Raw genomic sequence first — 21,552 nt, forward strand, 5'->3', positions numbered from 1 at the left:
CAAAAAAGCTGATGTACCGTAATTTTTACGGGAATAATTACAGTTTTTTTTCCAATGCCCACCTGGAGAATGACTTACGTCATACAGGCATCAGAAGGGCAGATTTGTTGGCCACTTTTTCACGGGCACCATATTAGGTGGACCAAGGTTGCTCCCACAGTAGAGATAGATAGTACAGAGAAGGAAAGAACATCCATGCCTTGCCCGGGATTCGAACCCAGAACCTTTCTGATGCAAGGGTAGTTCCCTAGGCAGTTTACGGTCGGCAGAATAATTACATTAAAATCAATGAATCGCTCTAATTAAATAAATATTACTGTAAAAGTTACGATATAATGTTTTACGGTAAAAATGGATTTTATGGATGATGCACCCAAAGTGCCGGTACTTTATACTGTATTTTTATCCGCAATTTTTACAGTGTGCTTTTGCTCTAGGAACACTGTAGGAATGGCAGTCTGAAAAATATACTTATTTGCTAGGCAGCTTGGCGAATTTTTAAGTTAAAGGATCTAATATGACAATTCTAGCTACTCTATATACAGATTTCAGTGAGGATGAATTTTGACTTACACTAGTTCCTGTTATGAATAAACCTAGGGCATTCACTTTTATTTCAATGGCTATGAACCGCATAGATTCAGGGCATTCAATTTTAAAATATATCTAAAATGGTTTTCAATTAAATCGTATCGATTATTGCTTAATATTGTATTAAAATCATAATTGCTCAGTAAGTTTTTATAATATTTACTTTATGAATAAATATTATAAATTTTATGCAATATTTGGATGAAGTAACTGAAGAAAAGAATAGAGTTTATATCGCGTTAAATTGATTTTTTTTTTCAATCTAAACAATTTTTCGAGCAAATTTGTCTTTCAGTTTAAAATAATGAGAAATTTACCAAACGCACTTTCAAATTCTATTTTATTTATTTTTCTGTACAATAAGTCAATTTTGTTAGTAATTTCTGTTTTTTATTGCATTTTATTTGTGAGTTTCCTCCGTAAACTTAAAATCTAAATTCAGAATTCTTTTAAATTTGATCTGAAATCATATTTAAATCCACTTTAGTTTCATTTACGTAATGCATCTTAACAAAGAAAGCTAAAGAAGAAATTTTAAACCAAAAGGATAAGATAAATATCAGGATTTATTCAATCAGAAGAGAAAAAAAGGGAAAGGATTTTATTTTATACTTTTGAAGATATATGATGTCGCGTGTGTCAATGAGAAAGTATTTTTCATATTACAATAAACTCTTCTGTAAGTATGAAAATAGGCAACAAAAAACTTTAATCCACTTTAATATTTTAATTTGTTATCAGTCTGTCGGTACGTAAGGAATATTCAACGGAAAGTTGCACTTTTATAATATCTTCTCTTCATTTCTAAAAGAAAAAAAAATCTTTTAAATTCTTTTAATGTTTTTTCCTTCAAATTCAAGCATAACACACATAGCTAATTGTCATGTAAGCTAAATGTAAACTGTTTTCATACATGCATGAGTAAACTATGAAACTAAAAAAAAAAAATATATTGTTTGGAATAAAACGTGTTGAGAAAGAAAAAGAAGTAACGAAACATACAATATGCACCATTTTAAACATTTCTCTTCATTTCGTCTTTTTTTCCGTAAATGAATAAACGAAGTTTCTTCTGTCGTTGATGTGAAATGTATAATTACTCATTTAGTTAAATTAGTTTCTTTTTTGTTGAAGTAGCATAATTATTTTTTTTCTTTCTTGAAATTTACTGTCTAATGTTATCTACTAACTCGGTGTTCATAATCATTGCATTATAAAGTTCTTCACAACTTAAATTTTTACTTATTAACCTAAGTAAAATTAATATTTGACATTTTAAAATTTCATTCTTTCCACTAGAAAGTTCTTTTTTATCAGAACAAAATAATTCATGATTTAAAATTCTTCATTTATTTTTATAAACGTTGAACTAAATTTATTAAATTAAATAAGAATAATATTAATATGTTCGAAAATGGGATGAGAACTTTTTAAAGGCAACGAACAATTAAAAGAGTGGATAGCATTGCTGGCGCCATCTATGAACTGAATCGTCAAACAGGATGAGAGTCTTCCAAATCAGACGACAGGCAATTTTTTTATAAAAAATTATTTGAAAATGTGTGGTGATTACGTTTTAAATACATTAAATGAATATAAACTTCAGCAAATTTCGAAATTGTTTGCTTAATATTTGAAAGCCATGAAATAAGGGAGCTAATGCTAATAGGGATGCGTTTAGGATTGCCTTTTTTTTAAAAAAAATTTAGTTTGTTGCTTTAGTCATTTGTTTTTATTTTCTTATTTATTTTGAAATTAGTTTGAAGATTCAGTTTGAGTAATTTTAATATTTAATTAGTTTAATCCTCACTATAATGTAAATCAATATAAATTTTATTAACTTTCTAAAAAAAAAATCAGTTATCTTCTAAAGAAAGAAAAATTTGCATGGAACTTTTCGTAAAATGTAGACATTTTATTTCAAGGCTAAAAATGTATCTAATGATTAATTATAGTTTCAATTATCTTTAAAAATTTAAAAAGTTGAACTAGAAATCAAAATTTAGAAAGTATTTAAATTGTGCTGAAAATATTTTTCCCTAAACAGACTGATAATGCTTTACATGCAGTGCAGAAGACAATAATTCCAATCGAATATTCAGGGTGCTCCGTAAAGTCCTTCCTAAATATACATTTTCAGAATTCTTATCAACAATCAAAGCAAAAAAAGTATTCATATTTGGGGTCGAAAATGAATATATTTGTGATGAAAAAGGATATGAAAATATAACAAATCATAGTTGAGGATGGCGAATTTAATAAACATCAAATCAAGTTTAATTGAAGGTTTAAGCTTGTTGGTTCTTCTATAATCATCTTTCAACTTCCCTCTGCTTCCTTCTGTATACAATGCATAAAACGCCGGATTTCCAATTTTATGAGAAACATATAATTGGATAAATTTAAATTTAAGTTATATATACTATAAAGTTGCGTACTCATATTACATTGTTGTATATCATAACATAAATTATATAGATATTTATGGTAGAAACGCAATAAAAAAAACTATAAAATATTTTATTATTTTCTTAGAAACGAAACAATGTTTTTTTTTTTTTTTGGAAAAGAACTTTCATAACTTTGAAAACAACTGTTTAAGTTCATATTTAACATTTTATCTTTGATAATAAAATACAGAAATTAAATTATTACACATCAAGCTTAAGATACAAATAATAAAACATATATATAATAAAACAAATATATAATAAAACAAATATATAATGAAATAAACTTACAAATAAATAACGAAACAATTATTGTTTTACACGCCTCTATTTAAAAAAATATTCATTTATAATTTCCATCTCACTTTTAATGTAGGCAATTCTAAAAATTACGTCGTTTCGTTTTACAGGTTTGTTGACGAAGGCCTTACATAAAATTTTTCCATGTATACCCATTTCTTAAACGCTTTTATTTCCTTAATTTTGAGTACAATTCATTTAGCATAATTTAACAGTTTTGAGCGCGGATTATTATTATACTTATTTTGTTTTTAAATGAAAAAACCTAATTATTCATTTCAGGAAACGAATCTAATTTTTTTTTCAGGAATTACACCACCCCTGTCATTCTCTTAATTTATTGCACACGTTTTCTCAGAATACTGTTCGCCTTTTCTTCGCTGCACATTGCTAAATTTCATTTTACACCCCATTTACTGGAACTGCTAAACAAATAAAAAAAAAATTGTTAGAGCCATTTGTTAAACGTATAATAAATATGCTGTTGACAGTTAACAGTGCCAAATGTTTTCTGAACGTTACAGTTTACGTTTAGAAAATAATTAGCCTTTATATTGTAATTTTTCTTCGAGAGGGTTGAGGACGATTCTGGAAAAGAATCTCCCTCCCTCCCCCCCATGTACGTGAATTCCTTGACATACTTTTAAATGTTATCCTAAACAATCTTTTCACCGAAATATAGAGGTCTATCTTGAGACATGAAAAGCCATTTTCCCTCTTTTCTTAAAGAAAAGCTGTCTTTAAACTAAACTGTCGCTTTAAGCGAGAGTTTAAGATTGATTAAGAGCCTTGAGATATAAAAATAAAACCTCTTTACAGCGATGAATGTTTGATTACTCGAGATCAGGTGAGCTGTTTTGCGGGCAAAAATAATTATTCTCTGTTTCATCAATTTTGTTGGTTTTTCAGCATGGAACAAAGGGTGTAAATTTTTCTTGTTAACATATGAAAAGTAACATATTAATGGAATAAAATAGAGTTATAAATATTGCTTTCAGACATGAATATATTTATGCAAACATAATTTATTTTATAATTAACATGCTGGTTAATTTTTTTCTAATTATCTATGTATTTTAAATTTCATTTCTATACATTTCGTGTCTAAAGTTATTTTTAGTAAATTGTAAACAATAAATATTAATAGAAAAAATGTCTACATCGTTTCATTCATGATTTTTTAATTATATTACTGTACAGTATTACATTTTTAATTAATTTTATAGTTAACATTTCGGTTAAATATTTTGGTCAATATAGCATCGTTTTGTAAATCAGTTTATGAAAACAAATAATCTTTTGGTTATAAATAATTGTTTAATTCAGCCAAATTTTTAAATATTACATAACTGTTGCTAGTGGAAAAATCTTCGCAATTGCTTCTCCATTTATTAATAACCCTTTGACGTAAAACTTTAAGTGGACGTATTTTTCATACTTTTTTCATTATTTTGTATTAGTTTAGATCAAAATAAGTGAAAAATGTTACATTCGGCATTTTCAAAATTCATGATTATGAAAAATAGCATGAAACACCATCTTCCAAATAAGACTCACTTCCAAACAATTTTTCAAAATTGCACTTATTTGCATTTATTTAGATGTAAGAGAAACAGTTATTAATCATAGTTATTTCTTTAATTTAAAAAACAATTATTGATAAATTTTGCGAAAGAAAAAAATTTTTCAAACCACTTTTTTGGATTTTATATTTTAAGCTAAATATAATTCCAATAATCTAACAAATTTTTAGTAACTATTAGATGATTTTTATAGTTAAAAATTAACAAAATATATTTTTGCTTGTAGCTAGAGCGTCAGAAAAAAAATATATAAAAAGAACACCAGTATCCTATCTGCGTCAAAGGCTTAATGCATAGAAATATAAGCTCTATTCTATTTCTATCAGTAACTATATGAATAAAATAAAAAAAACGGAACACTTTAATCACAATTGCCCACTATCTGCAGACGTGCCAACTTTGAATCCCTTCCATTATCATTTTTCCCAGTGGTATTAAAATGGAATTAAAACTTCAATTTTAAGCAAACAAATACGCTGCATTTGAAAAAAATTAAGTTGACAACCATAATAGTAACGCATATTAATATATAAGCTTAATTTTTGTAAGAATAGTGGTGATAAAAATTATTTAAAAATTAAATTCATAAAAGAAAAAATAGTATATATTTACTTCCACTTTAAATATGAAAGTAAAATCTCCCGCAAAATGCAGGAGAGTTGGCAGGTATGCTATCTGTAACTAACACGGTTGCAGTTACCATAGGTTGAAGCGCGGATGTTGTGAAATAATATCAAGCTTACTTGGAGGCTCTTTTTAATTGAACGGTAATCGTGGGGAAATTACTCACTATGGAACTGCCTGAAGGTATTTGTGTTTACCAGAGATCCGGTGAAATTTTTATCCACTATATTTAACAATGTTGACATAGAAGATAGCAATAAAAACAAAATATGTAATGACACTTTAAATAAAAGTTCCAGCAAAGTATAACTTTTACTACAAACAAAAATATAAAATTAAAAGTAGTAAATAAATCAATTAATGAAATAAATTGAAATGTATAATTGAAATACCTAATTTGCATTCATAGATTCAACACCGGCATACATTAACTATTTAACACATTTCCACATGAACATTCCAAAATTTAGAGACAGAGTGAAAAATTGCTTTTTAAGACATTCATCTTGAAATACTTATCTTAAAACTATTTCGAAACAACTTGTTATAATTTCCATTATCATGTACCAAACATAAGCCAATTGCAACACACCAGTCACACCATATAGCTAAGACTACAATTACTCATTTAAATAAACATTTCTAACAACAACCGATACTTCGTAACTATTAAAATTACCGGTACGCATCGTTAACGGGTTTACAGTTTCAGTACATAAACAGTCTCGCATTAATTCTAAAATTGGCATATGATTTACATCTGTATTATGAAAATGGATTTAACCAAGAACCAATCAGAAAATTACTTTATTTCCTTTACGTTTAATACTTATCGGAAAAGCTACAACAATGGACATTTTCTTCTGAATTTATCTCGCCAACAATATATAGTCTCAATGCAGACACAACTAATGGAATTATAATTATGCCTCCTTTGTGTTTATCTTGCAAAGGAAAGATTATATAGTGTGATTTAGATTCAGTTTCTCTTACTCTTTAGCTAGATGAAACCATTATGAGAGGAACCGTTAAAATCACATTAAGTTTTGAAACCGCAAAACTTCATTTTGTGTGACCGATTAAGAAAATTGAACCATATTAAAATGCCATTTTCAATGCATAGTGTTTAATATTTTAAGAAAATTTATTATCATTTCTATTGCGCAATATTTTATTTCGATTGCTTGCAAAACGCTGATCAAGAAAAGAGATATCTTTAATTTCAGTCTTTAATAAGGTTATTATAGTAACTGTTCCTTTATGCTGTAACATTATTGTTCCATATCTTCACTGCATTATGTTTACTAGTAATACATGATAGCTTAATGAATTGCTTGCATTCAGAAAGTGTGCAAGAAAGTAAACATTTTGAATAACTATTTATCGAATGATTAGATTTTCCTGAACTAGAACTTTTTATCTAATGATTGGATTCTCATGAACTAGGTTCTAATCTTAGACAGGCTAATTAAATAGCTTAAAAGATATTTTAAATTACGAAATCAGATGCCAAAACTTTTTTTTTAATAAACAACCTTCTTTTTTGTTTTTGACGGATTCAGATTTCTGACTCCCAAGATTTGGAGTGTAGCCGAAATCTAGGAAATATGGTCCCAATAGTTTAGGCTGTAATTTAGACTCCTGAATGTTAATTTACCTTTATGAGTATTTCGCTATACAATGAACACTTTTTCACGCAAATCCACACAAAAATTACGCAATTATAAAATTCATTTATCCATAGATGATTCCATTTAAAATCATAATTATTTATTATTTTTAAAGTTTCAGTCAATAATAGTTCAAAAAATTTTGAATTGTATGATATACAGTTTTTAAATCATTTTAAAGTATTTTATTTCTATTGATAAAATACAAAATTCAAACGAAATATCGGTTAAATTGCTTTATAGTAATAAAATATTTAACTATACAGTTTTTTTTTAAATTTTGATAACTCTGAAACTATTTTCCCGATTTCTCATTTTTGTTGTTACTAAAGTATTTTATACCCAAAAATACATATTTTTTTCAAACTTAAATAAAAGGCAGAATTCATGTACTGCTTTTCAAACTTGGCTAATTAACATGGTTTAGGGCAATATAATAAGCCATATTTTAAAACTGTTCAGGGAAGCATTTTTTAACGCTGTTTGAAACAAAGACTAAGATTGCTGGCGATCAAATGTCTATATTTCGTCTGTTATCTAGCGGTAATTCAGTGAACTTCTAAAATACCTATCTGGAACCTATACAAAAGAACAGTTTGATGTAAAAATATTATTTGGAAGAAATTTGGTGATTTATCAGAATATTTTATCTTGCAAAGTATTTTTGCTCCTGTTTTTCCTTTCCTTTTCCAAAATAACTCGCTATCTTTCTAAACTTAAAAACTGTAAACTATTTTTTTTACTCATGATAAATCAAACAGAAATTATTACAAAGTATATCCATTCAATTAAACGCACGATATTAAATCTTATTTAAATACAAAACAATCTCACGAGAAAGTTTTTCTACTGATCTCGAATAAAAAAAAATAATAATAATAATAATAAAAAAACTGAATCGAATTTCTGTATACCATGAAATAATACACAGTCACCGCTTCAACCACGTAAGAAATTCTTTGTAAATATCCCTGCTTTTGTAATTTCCTATTCATAGTAAGATAATTGCTTAATACCGTCATGGACCGATATCACCAAAAAAGGCTATCTACCAACCTTTGTTTGAATATTCCGAAAAATAACGAAGAATGAGGGTAAAAAATGCCGGAAATTAACGTTCCCTATATAATTGACCGTATCCGCGTTTTTTCCCCTTCAAAAAACCCTGAACCCAATAGTTTTCGCATTTTTGCTTAGTATTAAGAAAAAGCTCTTTTTCTAAATTATTTTTCAGCGAGTTTTTTCTCTGCCTTTTTGCTCCTACGTCTTCCTTTTTAACCAACCTCTTGTATTAATCTTATCATGGGTGTGCCTATCACCCCCCCAAAAAAAATGTAAATACCATATGACACATTAATTGAGTTTCTATAATACGTCCTTGAACACAGCTTCTTTTATTTTTGCAGGTATGTATCGCGGCAGCAAAATTAGCTGGGATAAAATGTTTACACAGAGAAACTTCTTGAGAAGATTAAAATGGGTTTTCTCGCAGAATTAAAAAAAAAAGAAGATATCTCATTGTTTTTCGCTAATTAAAAAATACCTGCCATAAAACAGAAAAATGGTGTAGAAAAAAAATTTACACAATCTTCTGTAGGCTTAATTTTTTTTTTTGAAAAAATTGATACATCGTAATACCTTCTTGAAATGCATTTTTAGAATTAATTAAATCTTTGCGAAATATTTTGGACTTGGTTGATATTGTTGATTAAATTTTGGTAAGTACTTTGTGAAGATTTTAATTTTTAATATATGCTGCTGGATTTTGAGGGTGTTGATCATTAGATTCATAATTTTAGTTTTAAAAAATATCAAAGCACTTCGTTTGATATTTTCAAGAAACATTTAATTGAAGTTTCTAAAACTCTCAGATTAGTAGAAATGTTTGTACCCCGGAAAAAAAGGAAAACTGGTTATTAAAATTTGGTCAAACGTATCTTGTTTTTGGTATAAGTAAATATTCTTAAGAACCAACACTTATTAGTGGTTAAGAACAACTATACAAGACTATATTTTATATCTGGAAAAAGTAAATAATGGTCGATAGTTTACGATTAAAGAGAGAAAAATCCTTTACTTATGAAAAAAATCGAAGAATAAAATTCATGCGTAAGGACTATTTTCTTTTAATGAAGTTTTGATTGAGGTACATTTTGGTAACCAAGTTGTGAGCTTGATTTTTAAAATGATTAAGTATTCGGCAACCGGTTCCACAATCCAAAAGGTAGCTAGTGTAAATAACTAGCATGAAAAATATATTTTTTCTTTCAATGAGGTTTTTAAAACAATATATATCTTGCATCTACGCCTAATAAAAATTAATTTATATCAAAACAAAATAGGCAGAAAAACACGCTATAAAATTTTTAATTGGTATTAGTTTACTGTTGTTAAAAATTTTAATTTATTAATAGCGGAGCTGGTCCTTTGCCCGACAACTCAAATACCCGTCTACTTTTTTTCGACAGCTGGTTTTAACGACAATTTATTTTTCTGACGGATACGTTCGTCCGACCGGGATGGAATGAAATCAAAATTAGTATAAGATTCTCTGTTGGCAGCTGTTTAACCATTCAAATAAGGCTGGGATAATTAGGAAAGAAAGTATGAGCGATGGTTAATGATTGTATATTGAGTAACTGTTTATGTTATAAACCTTTCGCTTTGCTTTCTAAAATGCTTGGGACCTTTCACAATTATAGTTAATTCTGCTAAGCATTAAAAGGTGTCCCGTGTAGTAAATGGTGACAGGTGCACATTATATCTGTCGGATCACAAAGTCCTTCATGTTCCCATAACAAATAATACCTCTGGGGGGTACTGCGTTGGAGATTGTAATTTTGACTTGAAACAGCGAACAACCAATCTGTGGATAAATGGATGTATGAATGAATCCGCCCTTTAAATGGGTGTGACGTATGGGTGTGTAGAAGTCAAATTCTTGGCCATACATGGCCCCACTGGAAAACAAGAGCAATCGGACTCCCTCTGCCATAATGGCCGACGGCAACAACATTAAAAGGTGTATTTTTATTCTTTTTGTGTTTTTAATTTTTTTTAACTTTTCTCTACTTATTTTTTTATTTATTTTCTTTCATTTTTTTTTTTCGTTTTTTGGAAATTTTTTTTCTTTTTGTTTTAGATTTACCCCTTTCTTTATTTTGTTTCCTTAGTTCTTTTTTCCTGATTTTTTAAAAATTTTTATTTATCTTTTTGCTTATGGATTCTCTGCTGTGAAATCACATCACAATGGAATATTGTGAGCAATACCACGCAAATAGTTCATAGTTATAAGATATTCCAATCCATTGCCAACGATATATGATCAAATAAGATTATTCCAATCTGCTATTATAGTGGATGTTCGGTTTTCTATTTCAGAGCGATATACTCTGATTTGCTGCATAATTAGTAATTTTCTAAAATTAATGATTAATCCGAACAATTATATCTATCAATAAGTTAGGGTTTTTGTTATTTTTTGTAGAGCAATTGTCTTATCGAACAAATGAGTTGCCGGGCAAACAAAACTGCCTGGCAAACCTATCTATCGGGAAAACGTACCTGTCGGGAAAATGAGCTGCGAGCAAACATGTCAGACAAACGAAGTCTGGATATAGAGCTGTCAGGCAACCGAGTTTCGAGAAAATGTACCTCATCCATTGAAAAAAAATTACTGTTTTTGAACCAAAAAAAATTATTTCGCGAAATTTTACATTCTATGAAATTTTTGTTTTATTGTATATAAATTGCAAAAGGTAAGGAATGTAAAACAGTTAAATGAATAAATATTAAACTTGTAAATTTGTATTTGCTGAATTAAAATATTAATTTAAATTTTTAATGTTAAAATTTTAATTTAAAATTACTCATCTTTTATTTTTCAGAACGCAAACTTTTTATTGGCATGTTGTCAAAAAAATGTACTGAAAATGACGTCCGTATAATGTTTTCTTCATTTGGAAGCATCGAAGAATGTACAGTATTGAGAGACACTAACGGACAGAGTAAAGGTAAATATTATGATAATTACTGACAGTTGATGTGTATTAATTTATACAAGATGTTTTGTAAAGACTTCCCTTAATGATTATTTTCAGTATCCTTATAAAAAATGAAAATAAAAAGTATACACATTGGGAACGCTAATTAATATTTAGGCAAGAGAAAAAAATGCTTTCAAAATCTGATAAATTATTCTTAAGAAAAGTGGTTTTAAAAAACATTAAAACCTATTTGATTGCGAGGGAAAATTTATTATATCGCCGATGGCACAGTTTATAATATAACCATAGCAGAAAAATAAGAAAAATAGCGCAAAAATAAAGTTCAAACAAAACATTATACAGAACACAAAAAAAGACTAATAACAGTAGGAAATATTCGAAGAATCTTACAGACCGTCTGATCCATTACTCAATGCATGGCAATGGAGTCCACAGAGCGGACTAAGAACTATGTTGAAGTAGTGTAGGAGCTTCAGGAGTCAGTCATGGTCACTGGCTAGCCTAAACTCGGCCACCAGTCAAGGCCATTTTTAGACAACAGATAATTTGTCTTTCTAAATTCTTTTAAGACATTTAAATTGCGAGGCTGGAGGCAGAAGTTGATAGAAGCTTATAAGAAACAACTCAATGTTTCCTCACTTTAAAATTAATTTGCAACCTCTTATGCGTGCATTTCATTATCCTCCAATTTTGATTTTCAAAATTATATATTAAGTGCGGTCTTTACTGACTACCTTCTATGACTAAATGGAGAAATTTTAAGTTATATCTTAAATATTTTTCGCTTGCTAAGTAAACGTTTCACTGCAACTTATAAAAAGATCCTTTTTTAACCGAATCCAACTATGCTGCATTAGGATACTTAGAGCTAAAAGAAAGTAACTTTAAAACATTAACATTTTCAGGAAATTGTGACAGGAATTCCTTTTGAAATGTTAACAAATTTGCCTGATCATAAAAATATTGAGGAATTTAAACTCTGATTTATAATTGATGCGATAAAAGCTATCAGGATTGTTTATGACCAGGATCTGGATTAAACATGAAAAAAGTGTTAACTTTAAATTTATTTGATGCTACTGATATTTTACTAAAGTTATTGTTCCATTTTTCATCAGAATCACTAAAAGAGCTTGATAAATATTCATAGTACTACCAAACCTATATAAAACTTTAGTTCTGAAAAAATTTAAATCGAGCTAATTTATAACCTATTTTCAGGAGATTATGGTCACTTATCAAATTTTAAGGAGATAATTATTTATTAAATAACTCTTTCTTTGAATCTAAGGAATAAATAATGTTTCTTTCAATTAAGAAATCTATTGGATTCTTCAGAAAAACTGGTTAAGAAAGACATTTTTTAATTATCCCACCATTATTTTAAAAATGCATGGATTATAATTAAAAGTAGAAAATGAAACTTTCCATTTTATACATTTCTTTGAAATTTAATTATATTTAACTATATTTTCAGTTTTAATTATTTGATGCAGACTAGTTCTTATGCATTCCACAAAAAAGTCCTTTTTGATTACTTCAAAAAACTGATATTTCAAGACATGAAATTTCACTTAATTAAATTTTGTTTAATTATTTTGATATTTAGTATAAATGAGAAGTTTCTAAGGCAAGATAAAACAACAAAATTATGCTAGTTTTTTTTTTCAAATCATCTAAAGAAATTACTTTTGAAAATACAATCAAATAAAGTTTATTAAACTTTGTAAAATTATTCTTAAAATAGGTATATTTTCATTAAATATTAAGATAAAATGAAATATCTTGAAATAATTTTTAATGGTCAATAGAAGAATTAAATATTTAATTCTGAGATTTCTAATTATATTTTGAAAAGAATAACTTGTTTCATTTTATTTTATTTTATTTGATGTAAGCGTCTCTGACAAGAAAAAATACTTTATTTTCTTATAGAATGATTACAAAAAAAATGCTATTTTAAAAAAAAAATTAAAATGCAGCAATGGCCGAATTTCTATTTCTTTTTTCTGTATCTTCGCTATATTATTTTTAATTTTCCGCATTTTTTTCCTTATTCACACTCTTTATTTTGTGGAATCAAAATCGATTTTCTTTTATTTGCATTTTTCAGCTTTGAAAGTTCTGTTTATATAATATAAAGTTGTATTATCTATAAAGTTTTATTACCTATAAAGTTGTATTGAAACTATTATGTTTTGAATAAAATAATCCCAAGAAACTGAAGCTGTAAGATATTACCTGTTGAAAACTTCATAAATATACACATATAAAAAAATAGTCGACATGTTTCAAGCGATTTAAAAAAGACGTGAATGAAAAGAATCAAAAATGATTTGAAATAAAAAATGAATTTTTATTTATTTCAAATCACTCTGTTTCTGTACATTCACGTCTGGCAAGTCTTGAAAATGGGCGCCTATTTTTGAAGCGCTTGAAACATGTTGACTGTTTTTTTTTTCCATAATAGTATATTTTTGAAGCGAATGAAGTTTTCAATCATGCAATATTACGGTGTTGTTATAAATTTTCAGATATTTCTTAACCTGTATATGAACCCTTTAAAATAATTCATTTTTTAAAAAATTGTATTATTGTTATAAAAAATATTATTTATTATCACGTATTGCCAACTTGATGCTCAGAAAAATCAATAAGTAATAATAATAATTTTGTCATTCCTGTGCTTAATGATTTCTAAGCAAACATTTTGAAAAAAATTATATTATTGGTCATATCTTGATAATGCTTTTGATGGAAAACAGAACAATGAAATTTTAGTGAAATTAAATTATATCTTCAAACTAAATTCAATATCGTTATTATTTAGAGTTTTGTTAATCTTGAGTGAAAAGGTAATAAAGTGCAAAATCAATGTCTCTTTTTGTTGAGAAAGTGAGAAAAACTTGGCACTTCCATGTCTCACTTAGCTTTTTTTATTTTTTTATAGGATGTGCATTTGTCACTTACGGCTCCAGGCAATGCGCCATCAATGCCATAAAATCCATGAACCATTCTCAAACAATGGAGGTAAAAAACAAGATTTATATACTCTGTTTTTTCATTTGCTAGATAAACTGAATTACTTCTTCCAAACAGCTTAATGTGCAACCGTTCACATCCAGGAATTCCAATCCAGATTCTAGTGAAAATGTGCCCGTTTGTTTTGGAATCATCTTCTCTAGTTCCAGATGCCCCCAACAAATGGCGTTTGGAGTTGCTTTTCTCTATCCCACGTGTTACGAGCATTTACTTTTTCTTGCCCACTACAGCCTTTACTAAGTGAATGTAACTCTTATCTTTCCATGTGATAACATTTCTGTTTTAGATGATCTTTTATTTGTTTCTGCGTTATTTTATATTTATCTTGATTTAACGCTGGGAAAAGTAAAAGCTTATTTAGATATGTTTAGCTTTTACCCAAACTTAAATTGAATATCTTGATAACAAATAAGAAACATTATGGAATTTATATTGTTTGAAAGAGATGTTTATTTGTTGATTCTGAAATCAGCAACAGAAGAACGTAATTTATAGATAGATATCAAAGGGTTCTTTACTACCTTTCATCTTGTTTTCAACTGCTATTAAGTTTATAAAAAAATATTAAGATAGGCGGAATATTTTCGAAAATGGTTAAAGCTTTTGCGCAATATTTTTAGTTTCTTCACTTTTTTTTTCTAAATCACATTGCAAAATGTAATTTTTGTCACAATTTAAAAACCTTTAATTACTTATATAACCCGAGCAGATATTATTTTAAAAAAATATTTCCTACTTTAAAGTCACTTGTTATTTAAAGGCCAAAATGCAAAAGGAGTCAATTAACAGTCTGAAAATTAATATAGTAACAGTTGTACTTAAAAACATGATATAATCAGATTATACCTTGACAAATCGTCTCTAGAAGACAATTCGCATGACTACGTTATATTAAATAGTGTCAAAAAGGATAAAATGACTTCAAAATGCAATTAAATATGTATTGCACAGTTAAAATATTTATTGCGTATTTTAAATATTAAAAATGGATTTCGAAAAGTATTCTGGTTTTAATGAAAAAGAAATTATGATGCGGAGTGCAGGGTTTGTATATATCACCTATATCTAATCATTTATCAGTAAAGTGACCAGATTTCTAAGCAATGATTAGAGTACAAATCAGCGAACCTTCCTCAAAAACTTTTACGATTTGAGAACACCCATACATTTATAGAAAATATTATTTATATGTGCAGCAAATATTTTTTAACTGATAACTAATATCAGGTACAGAATTATCTTCAACTTGATTTTATATCCGAGCAGTTTTGAAATAAGTTATGATAATCTGCAGTTGTTTCAACTCTTGTAAAATTAATGAGCACATAATTAATTAAACTTATTTTAATTTTTTCTGAAATTATGAATAGATAGTTTCAAATTTGTGCTTTTTTGCTTTTCGCTTGTATTCTCTGTATAAAAAAATCGCCTTGATTAGAAAAAGCATGTGCATTTCAGATATTTTGATATTCCACTGCGTATAAGAAAATATTAGATGTTTTCGGTGATATTTATCATTTGAGGACACATGTTAAGATTTAAAAACATTTTCGGTCTTCAAAAATGTTGGAAGTTGTTGAGGATAACTATTGAAATTCGAGGACAGTCTTCAAGATTTGAGAACGTCCGATCACCTTATTTATCGGTAGATATTGGATTAAAAAAAATTGTCATTTATTTTAGTGTGTAGATAATATTTAAAATAATACTTTTTGGCTAAATAAACACTTAATGTGGCTCATTCTTATACCTGTATGAATAAATTGAACTTTCCACTTTGTCAAACCTTGATTGCCTTTTGTATTTTTTTTAAAAAAATCATGTTCAAGCTAAAAAATTTTTAGAAATTACAACATGAATCATACTTAACACTTGTATAATTTTCTGATTTGAGAAAGGTATCGAAAAAATTAATCAAACCTCTCATTTCCCTATATACGAACGAAATTAAATTAGTGTTTTTTGGAAAGTAAAAGGCTTTTTAGAAGACTATTTGTAAAATTATAAGCATATAAATTGCAATTTCGAATTTAAATAATTTCATTTTTTCATAGTTAACAGTTCCTTTTATTAGTTAACACAGCACTTCTTTTCATGGATAGCACCAATTTTCATAAAATTAATCCTATAACTTTACTATTTTAAAAACTCACAAAACGTAAATTACTAAACAATGATGATTATTTTAAAAATATTTTGTAGTACTGAATCAATTATGCTAGAAACAGTTTAACTTACAAAATAAAAATAAAATATATTTTTGAAAATTGTTTTTTAGATGACCCGAATAAAATCAATCTAAAATCCTATTTGCGATTACAACTGAAATTGAATTTTTGAAAGTCTATTTCTTTTATTATTGGAATATTTCTTCCTTCTTACGGGATTATAAGAAGTTCTCATTATATTCAAAACTAAACTAATTTGCAATTCACTTAATATTTCTTTTTTTAAACATGAATAAACTTTCGGAAAATACTCCAAAAGTTTTCCAACTTTCAACGTAAAGAGTTTAGTAAACTTCTAATTTTTATTGAATTTTTCAAAGAAATGTGAGTTTTAAGTAATTAAATTTATATAATTTATTGAAAAGCAAATCATACATTATCTTATTTTATTTGCTGAAAATAAGATTCTATTTTAAAAAACATATTTTTCATAAAATATACTAAGAGTTAAAATAAGATATTTCAATGTATCAAACGGTTTGATTGAATCAACTACATACTTTGGAAAACAATAGTTTATTGGGTATAATAATATATTTTGTTCCTTATTAATGTCTAATACTTCCTCAAAGGGTACCGGGCCTCCCAAGGAACATTAAATTACATCCCTTTTTTTCTGTGGTATATTTTTCTCTGGTTTTTACGATGCCCCATAGACTAGAGGTTAACTGGAAGCTGAGAGACTTCGTCTAAAGCAGCGCCGATGCCTAGCATGTAATTGTTTTTTATTTTGAAAGCATGTGTAAATACAATTAAATAAAAAATATTAAATCAAAACGATCTAAAATATAAGCAATCAACTTCCTTCCCCCGTCTCAGTGGGATGTGGTGAAATTATCAAACATTGTCTTGTTTGTGGAGCAAAGCTCTACGAGATTAAGATCTGGAGAATATACTGGCCATTCTAAAACAGCTACCTTTCCAATTATTAAATATTCTGTTTTTGGTATAGCAAGGAGTCAAATCTTGAAAAATTATATCTTTGAGTAAAAAACATGCTGTTTGGCACTGACCATTTTATCATTATTTTCTTTTGCTGGTTGCTACTTAGCATCCATTTGAGAGGAAAGTGTTATGCGATATGCGATATACGTGCTAGTATATGCGATATACGTGCTTTCAAAATCTGTGGGATCGAAAGTCCTGTGTTTGGTTGCTGAGTAGTACAATACGTACAGAGATTGGAAGAAAATTTTTTCCCTTTCATATCTATGTCAAAATTGTAAAAGTGACTTCTCGAGTGGTACTGCCATCTATCCCAGAGGTTTTAAGCTAAGACTACTTTCACCCTTGTCAAATGAAAGGTGCACCTTACTTACTTAATTTGCAAAGGCCAATGGCTGGCGAGCTTGATTTGTCCAAGTGCCATAAGAAACAACGGAATGTTATTAGCTCAATATGGCAAAACGAACGACTAACTGATAATTTTGTGTATTTTTGTTGTTTCCACATTAATTTACTACTAACACAAAGAGAACCTTGATGTCTTACATTTTAATTACATTTATTATATTGTTGTATTTCAGGGTTGCAACAGTCCACTTGTTGTAAAATTTGCAGACACCCAGAAAGACAAGGACCAAAAAAGACATTATCAGCTGATGGCAAATCTTATGAATATGGCTAATATAGCTAATTTAGCTGCAGTTAATCCCCAGTATTTAACGGTTAACGAAGTAAGCAATATACTTAACGTTATAAAATTACTCCTAGTATTCCATTATTTTAATATGCATACTGGCAGATAAATTATTGCCTACTTAAAATAAAATTTTTACCACATGTCTATAACATTTCTTTATCATGAACAATTAGTTTTTTTAAATTCTGAAGTATGTAGAAACTACTGAAAATATGTAGATTGCACTATACAAAAAAATAATATTCAGTTACTCTGGTGACAAAATTCAATTTTGAAAATCATCTTTTATTGTAATATTGTTAAAATTATGAAATTACTCCATTATTTTAATAATAATACTGGCTGAAAAAGGATTGCCTACTTAAAATAAAATTTTTACCACGTGTCTATAACATTTCTTTATCATGAATAATTAGTTTTTTTAAATTCTAAAGTATGTAGAAATTACTGAAAATATGTAGATCTGCACTATATAAAACAATACTAATAATATTCAGCTACTCTAGTGATAAAATTCAATTCTGAAAATCATCTTTTATTGTAATATTGTTAAAATAATGAAGAATTTCTTAAGTAAAATTTTCTTTTTGGAGTAATTGCAATATTTAAATATAACGTCCACTCTAGAAGAAGTGCTACATAAAATATTTAGTGCAATATTTATTATGAAGTAAGTAAAATATTCAATTAAATGTTTCACAAAATCTCTACCTCTCTACATTTTTTTGGCATTTTAACTCAATTAAATAAATTACCCTTGAATAACTATATAAAACACAAAGCGAACTTAAATTTTTACTTCTAATTATTTCGCACTTTTAGTTATAGAGAAAATAAAAAACAAATAAAAAAAATGGAAAAACAATGTAGTGCAACAAAATTATTACCTAAGGACTTTTTTATAATTAATTTCACATCATCGCAATTTCTGGAAGTGCTTCATATGGATTTAACTGATAATTGTAAACAACACATGCCGATTTTAAAAAAATTATTGCAAATTTAGCCATTTCCTTGAAAAGAAAAATATCCATAGATCCGTATATCCATAAAAATATCCATCTGGAGTTATAGTTTAAGAAAAAGTGAAAAATGAGACAAAAACTTAATGCAAATTAAAGCTTTCTAATTTCAGACAATGTTTATTTGTTACTATTGTATCTAATTTCTTAATATCTTATCAGCAAATTTGTTGAATGTGCTCTTAAAAAGTGAGTTAAAAATAATTGATACAAATATATTTAAATGAAATATCTTTATATAAAAAAGTTAGAATGAATATTTCGATCTCTATCTGTAAATTAACTTTTATTTAAAATGAGACAGATTTCGTAAAAGAAACCTAATTTTTAAGGAAAAAATAGAAATCAAATTTGTACAACATTTAAATTGCTATTAATTTTTAGGCTGCATCACAAACAGGATTTGGTGCATTTGCTAATGTCCCTCAGGTTTCTAGTGGTAAGAACTCAACTTTCTCTATTTTATTAAAAAGATAAATTAACATTAAATACTTATTTTTAATGCTATTTATTACTAATATCTTAATTATTTTAGTTGCTTTAGTAACTTTTAACAGTTTAATGCTAATTTTCAATTATACAAATATTTTTATCATAGAAATTTTTTTGTAACAATCTTATCATATCCGTTTATTAATTAAGAAACGTGACATTATATTATCTATTAAAGCCTTGTTCAATCATTTTTAACAAATGTTTATATTTTTAAATGCAATTTTTCAAATTAGGAGTTATAAAAATTCTTCTAATTTCCAAATCAAAAGACTTGATGTAGAATTTTACCACTAGTTTCAAATAATAATAGTTTTATTTAAAAACCATTTCATAAGAATCCTATTAAAAAACGTAGACTGAGTTTAATTTATGTATTAAGGTGGTAGGAGAAAAAACTACAGGCTAATAATTAAATTTTAAGAACAAAGTTAAATACCCAATTTAAAAATTTACGAAATCATAGTTCCATCCATCACCGGAGTTGAAACTTAAAATTAATCTATACAATCAATTATTCATTTTTTATCTTTAAGTTAATGACAACGCTAGTCTATTGCAGTTAAACAGATGTTTGAATCTAACTTCTTTTATTTGTGATTTAATTTTTTAGCTGTTTTTTAAAATCATTTTTCTAAAAATAAAAGTATGAGCTACATAGCTAAAATTAATGTATTAACTGAACTGATATTAATCTATGCGATCGGCTTCTAATTTTTTATCTTTAAGCTAATGACAACGCTTGTGTATAGCAATAAAACAGCTGTCTGAATCTAACTCCTTGCATTTGTTGTTCATTTTCTTTTAACTATTTCCTAAAATATTTTTACTCAAAATAAAAATATGAGCTACATCTTTTTTTTTTTCGCGTGAAAAAAAATGCTTTTATGATAAAATGCAAATGATATTTTTGCTGTTTTTACTAATCTTAAAATGTACATTAAATTTTTTTATGAAATAACGGGTATATATATAATAATTTATTTTTTTTGGTAAAATTAGAAAAACCACTCAAAATATCAGTAAATCGCAGCATTTCCTTTTTCATATGTTTATTCAAACCTTCATTACACTTTATTCCAAACTAATTTTAAAACGTTCTTTGTTAACTATTATCGAAGTTCATAATCCCAAATCGATGGTTCAGTGGTTTTGGTTCATTAAACGAGGGGGTTTTCGAGTTATAACAACAACAAGAATTTAATGGAAAACAACAACAAGATTTAACACCATGGAATTATTTTTTCAAGTTTTAATCTTGACATTTTTCATCCGTCGGAATTTATGATAATATCGAATCGAATCAAATGTTCAGAAATTAAGTTTGTTTTATTTTGGAGGCGCTGCTAACGCCATCTGTATATTTTAATAACAATTAAATGAAGGTTCATTTTCAACAGTCCATCATCCATGACGTGAATTTTATGTTTATCGTTTGTTTGTGTTTATGTGTACTACTGACGTCTTGTATCGTTTTGCATGCTATATTACTGTATTATCTGTAGGTCTTAGTTCCCTCAGCTTGCCACAACAAATAGCTGCTTTAGCTGCTGCTCAAGCATCTGCAAATACTGGCAGTACAGGTATACCTTCAAACTAATTAAATATTTTTGTTTTAAAGGTAATATTTTCGATGCATGATTACTTGTTTGCTTTCTAACATTTTAATCCGCAACTTTTATTCTCTGGTGGTACAACTGCTGCACCATAATCATAATTATTTTCGTTAACTCTAACTTCTTCTTGATCTAACACATTGTTTGCAAATTCTCCGTATTTTAGTAATCCGAATCTACATTTTTGTTAGTGATTACTCTTTTTAAATTTCAATTAAAATAAAATTAAGATATCTGAAAACAGCCCTTGATTAAAAATTGTCTTAGAAATTTCTCTAAAGTAGG

At 27.4% G+C, this 21,552-nt stretch overlaps 1 protein-coding gene across 7 annotated transcripts in view; it reads left to right on the forward strand.

Annotated features, from left to right (window-relative positions):
- Nucleotides 1-21,552, forward strand: part of LOC107455088 (CUGBP Elav-like family member 2) — a 751,728-nt gene that overhangs the window by 705,030 nt on the left and 25,146 nt on the right. For 5 of the 7 annotated variants that reach the window (XM_043046908.2, XM_016072524.4, XM_071187616.1 and 2 more), the window contains 5 exons: nt 11,106-11,231; nt 14,176-14,255; nt 18,022-18,171; nt 19,544-19,598; nt 21,157-21,234. In XM_043046908.2, the coding sequence (XP_042902842.2) occupies nt 11,106-11,231; nt 14,176-14,255; nt 18,022-18,171; nt 19,544-19,598; nt 21,157-21,234 (489 nt within the window). The remainder of the gene's footprint in view (nt 1-11,105; nt 11,232-14,175; nt 14,256-18,021; nt 18,172-19,543; nt 19,599-21,156; nt 21,235-21,552) is intronic. The other 2 variants (XM_071187614.1, XM_043046907.2) reach the window with 1 other exon arrangement.

This window comes from Parasteatoda tepidariorum, chromosome X1 (genome assembly GCF_043381705.1).
Source record: "Parasteatoda tepidariorum isolate YZ-2023 chromosome X1, CAS_Ptep_4.0, whole genome shotgun sequence".
Classification (NCBI taxonomy): Eukaryota; Metazoa; Arthropoda; class Arachnida; order Araneae; family Theridiidae; genus Parasteatoda; species Parasteatoda tepidariorum.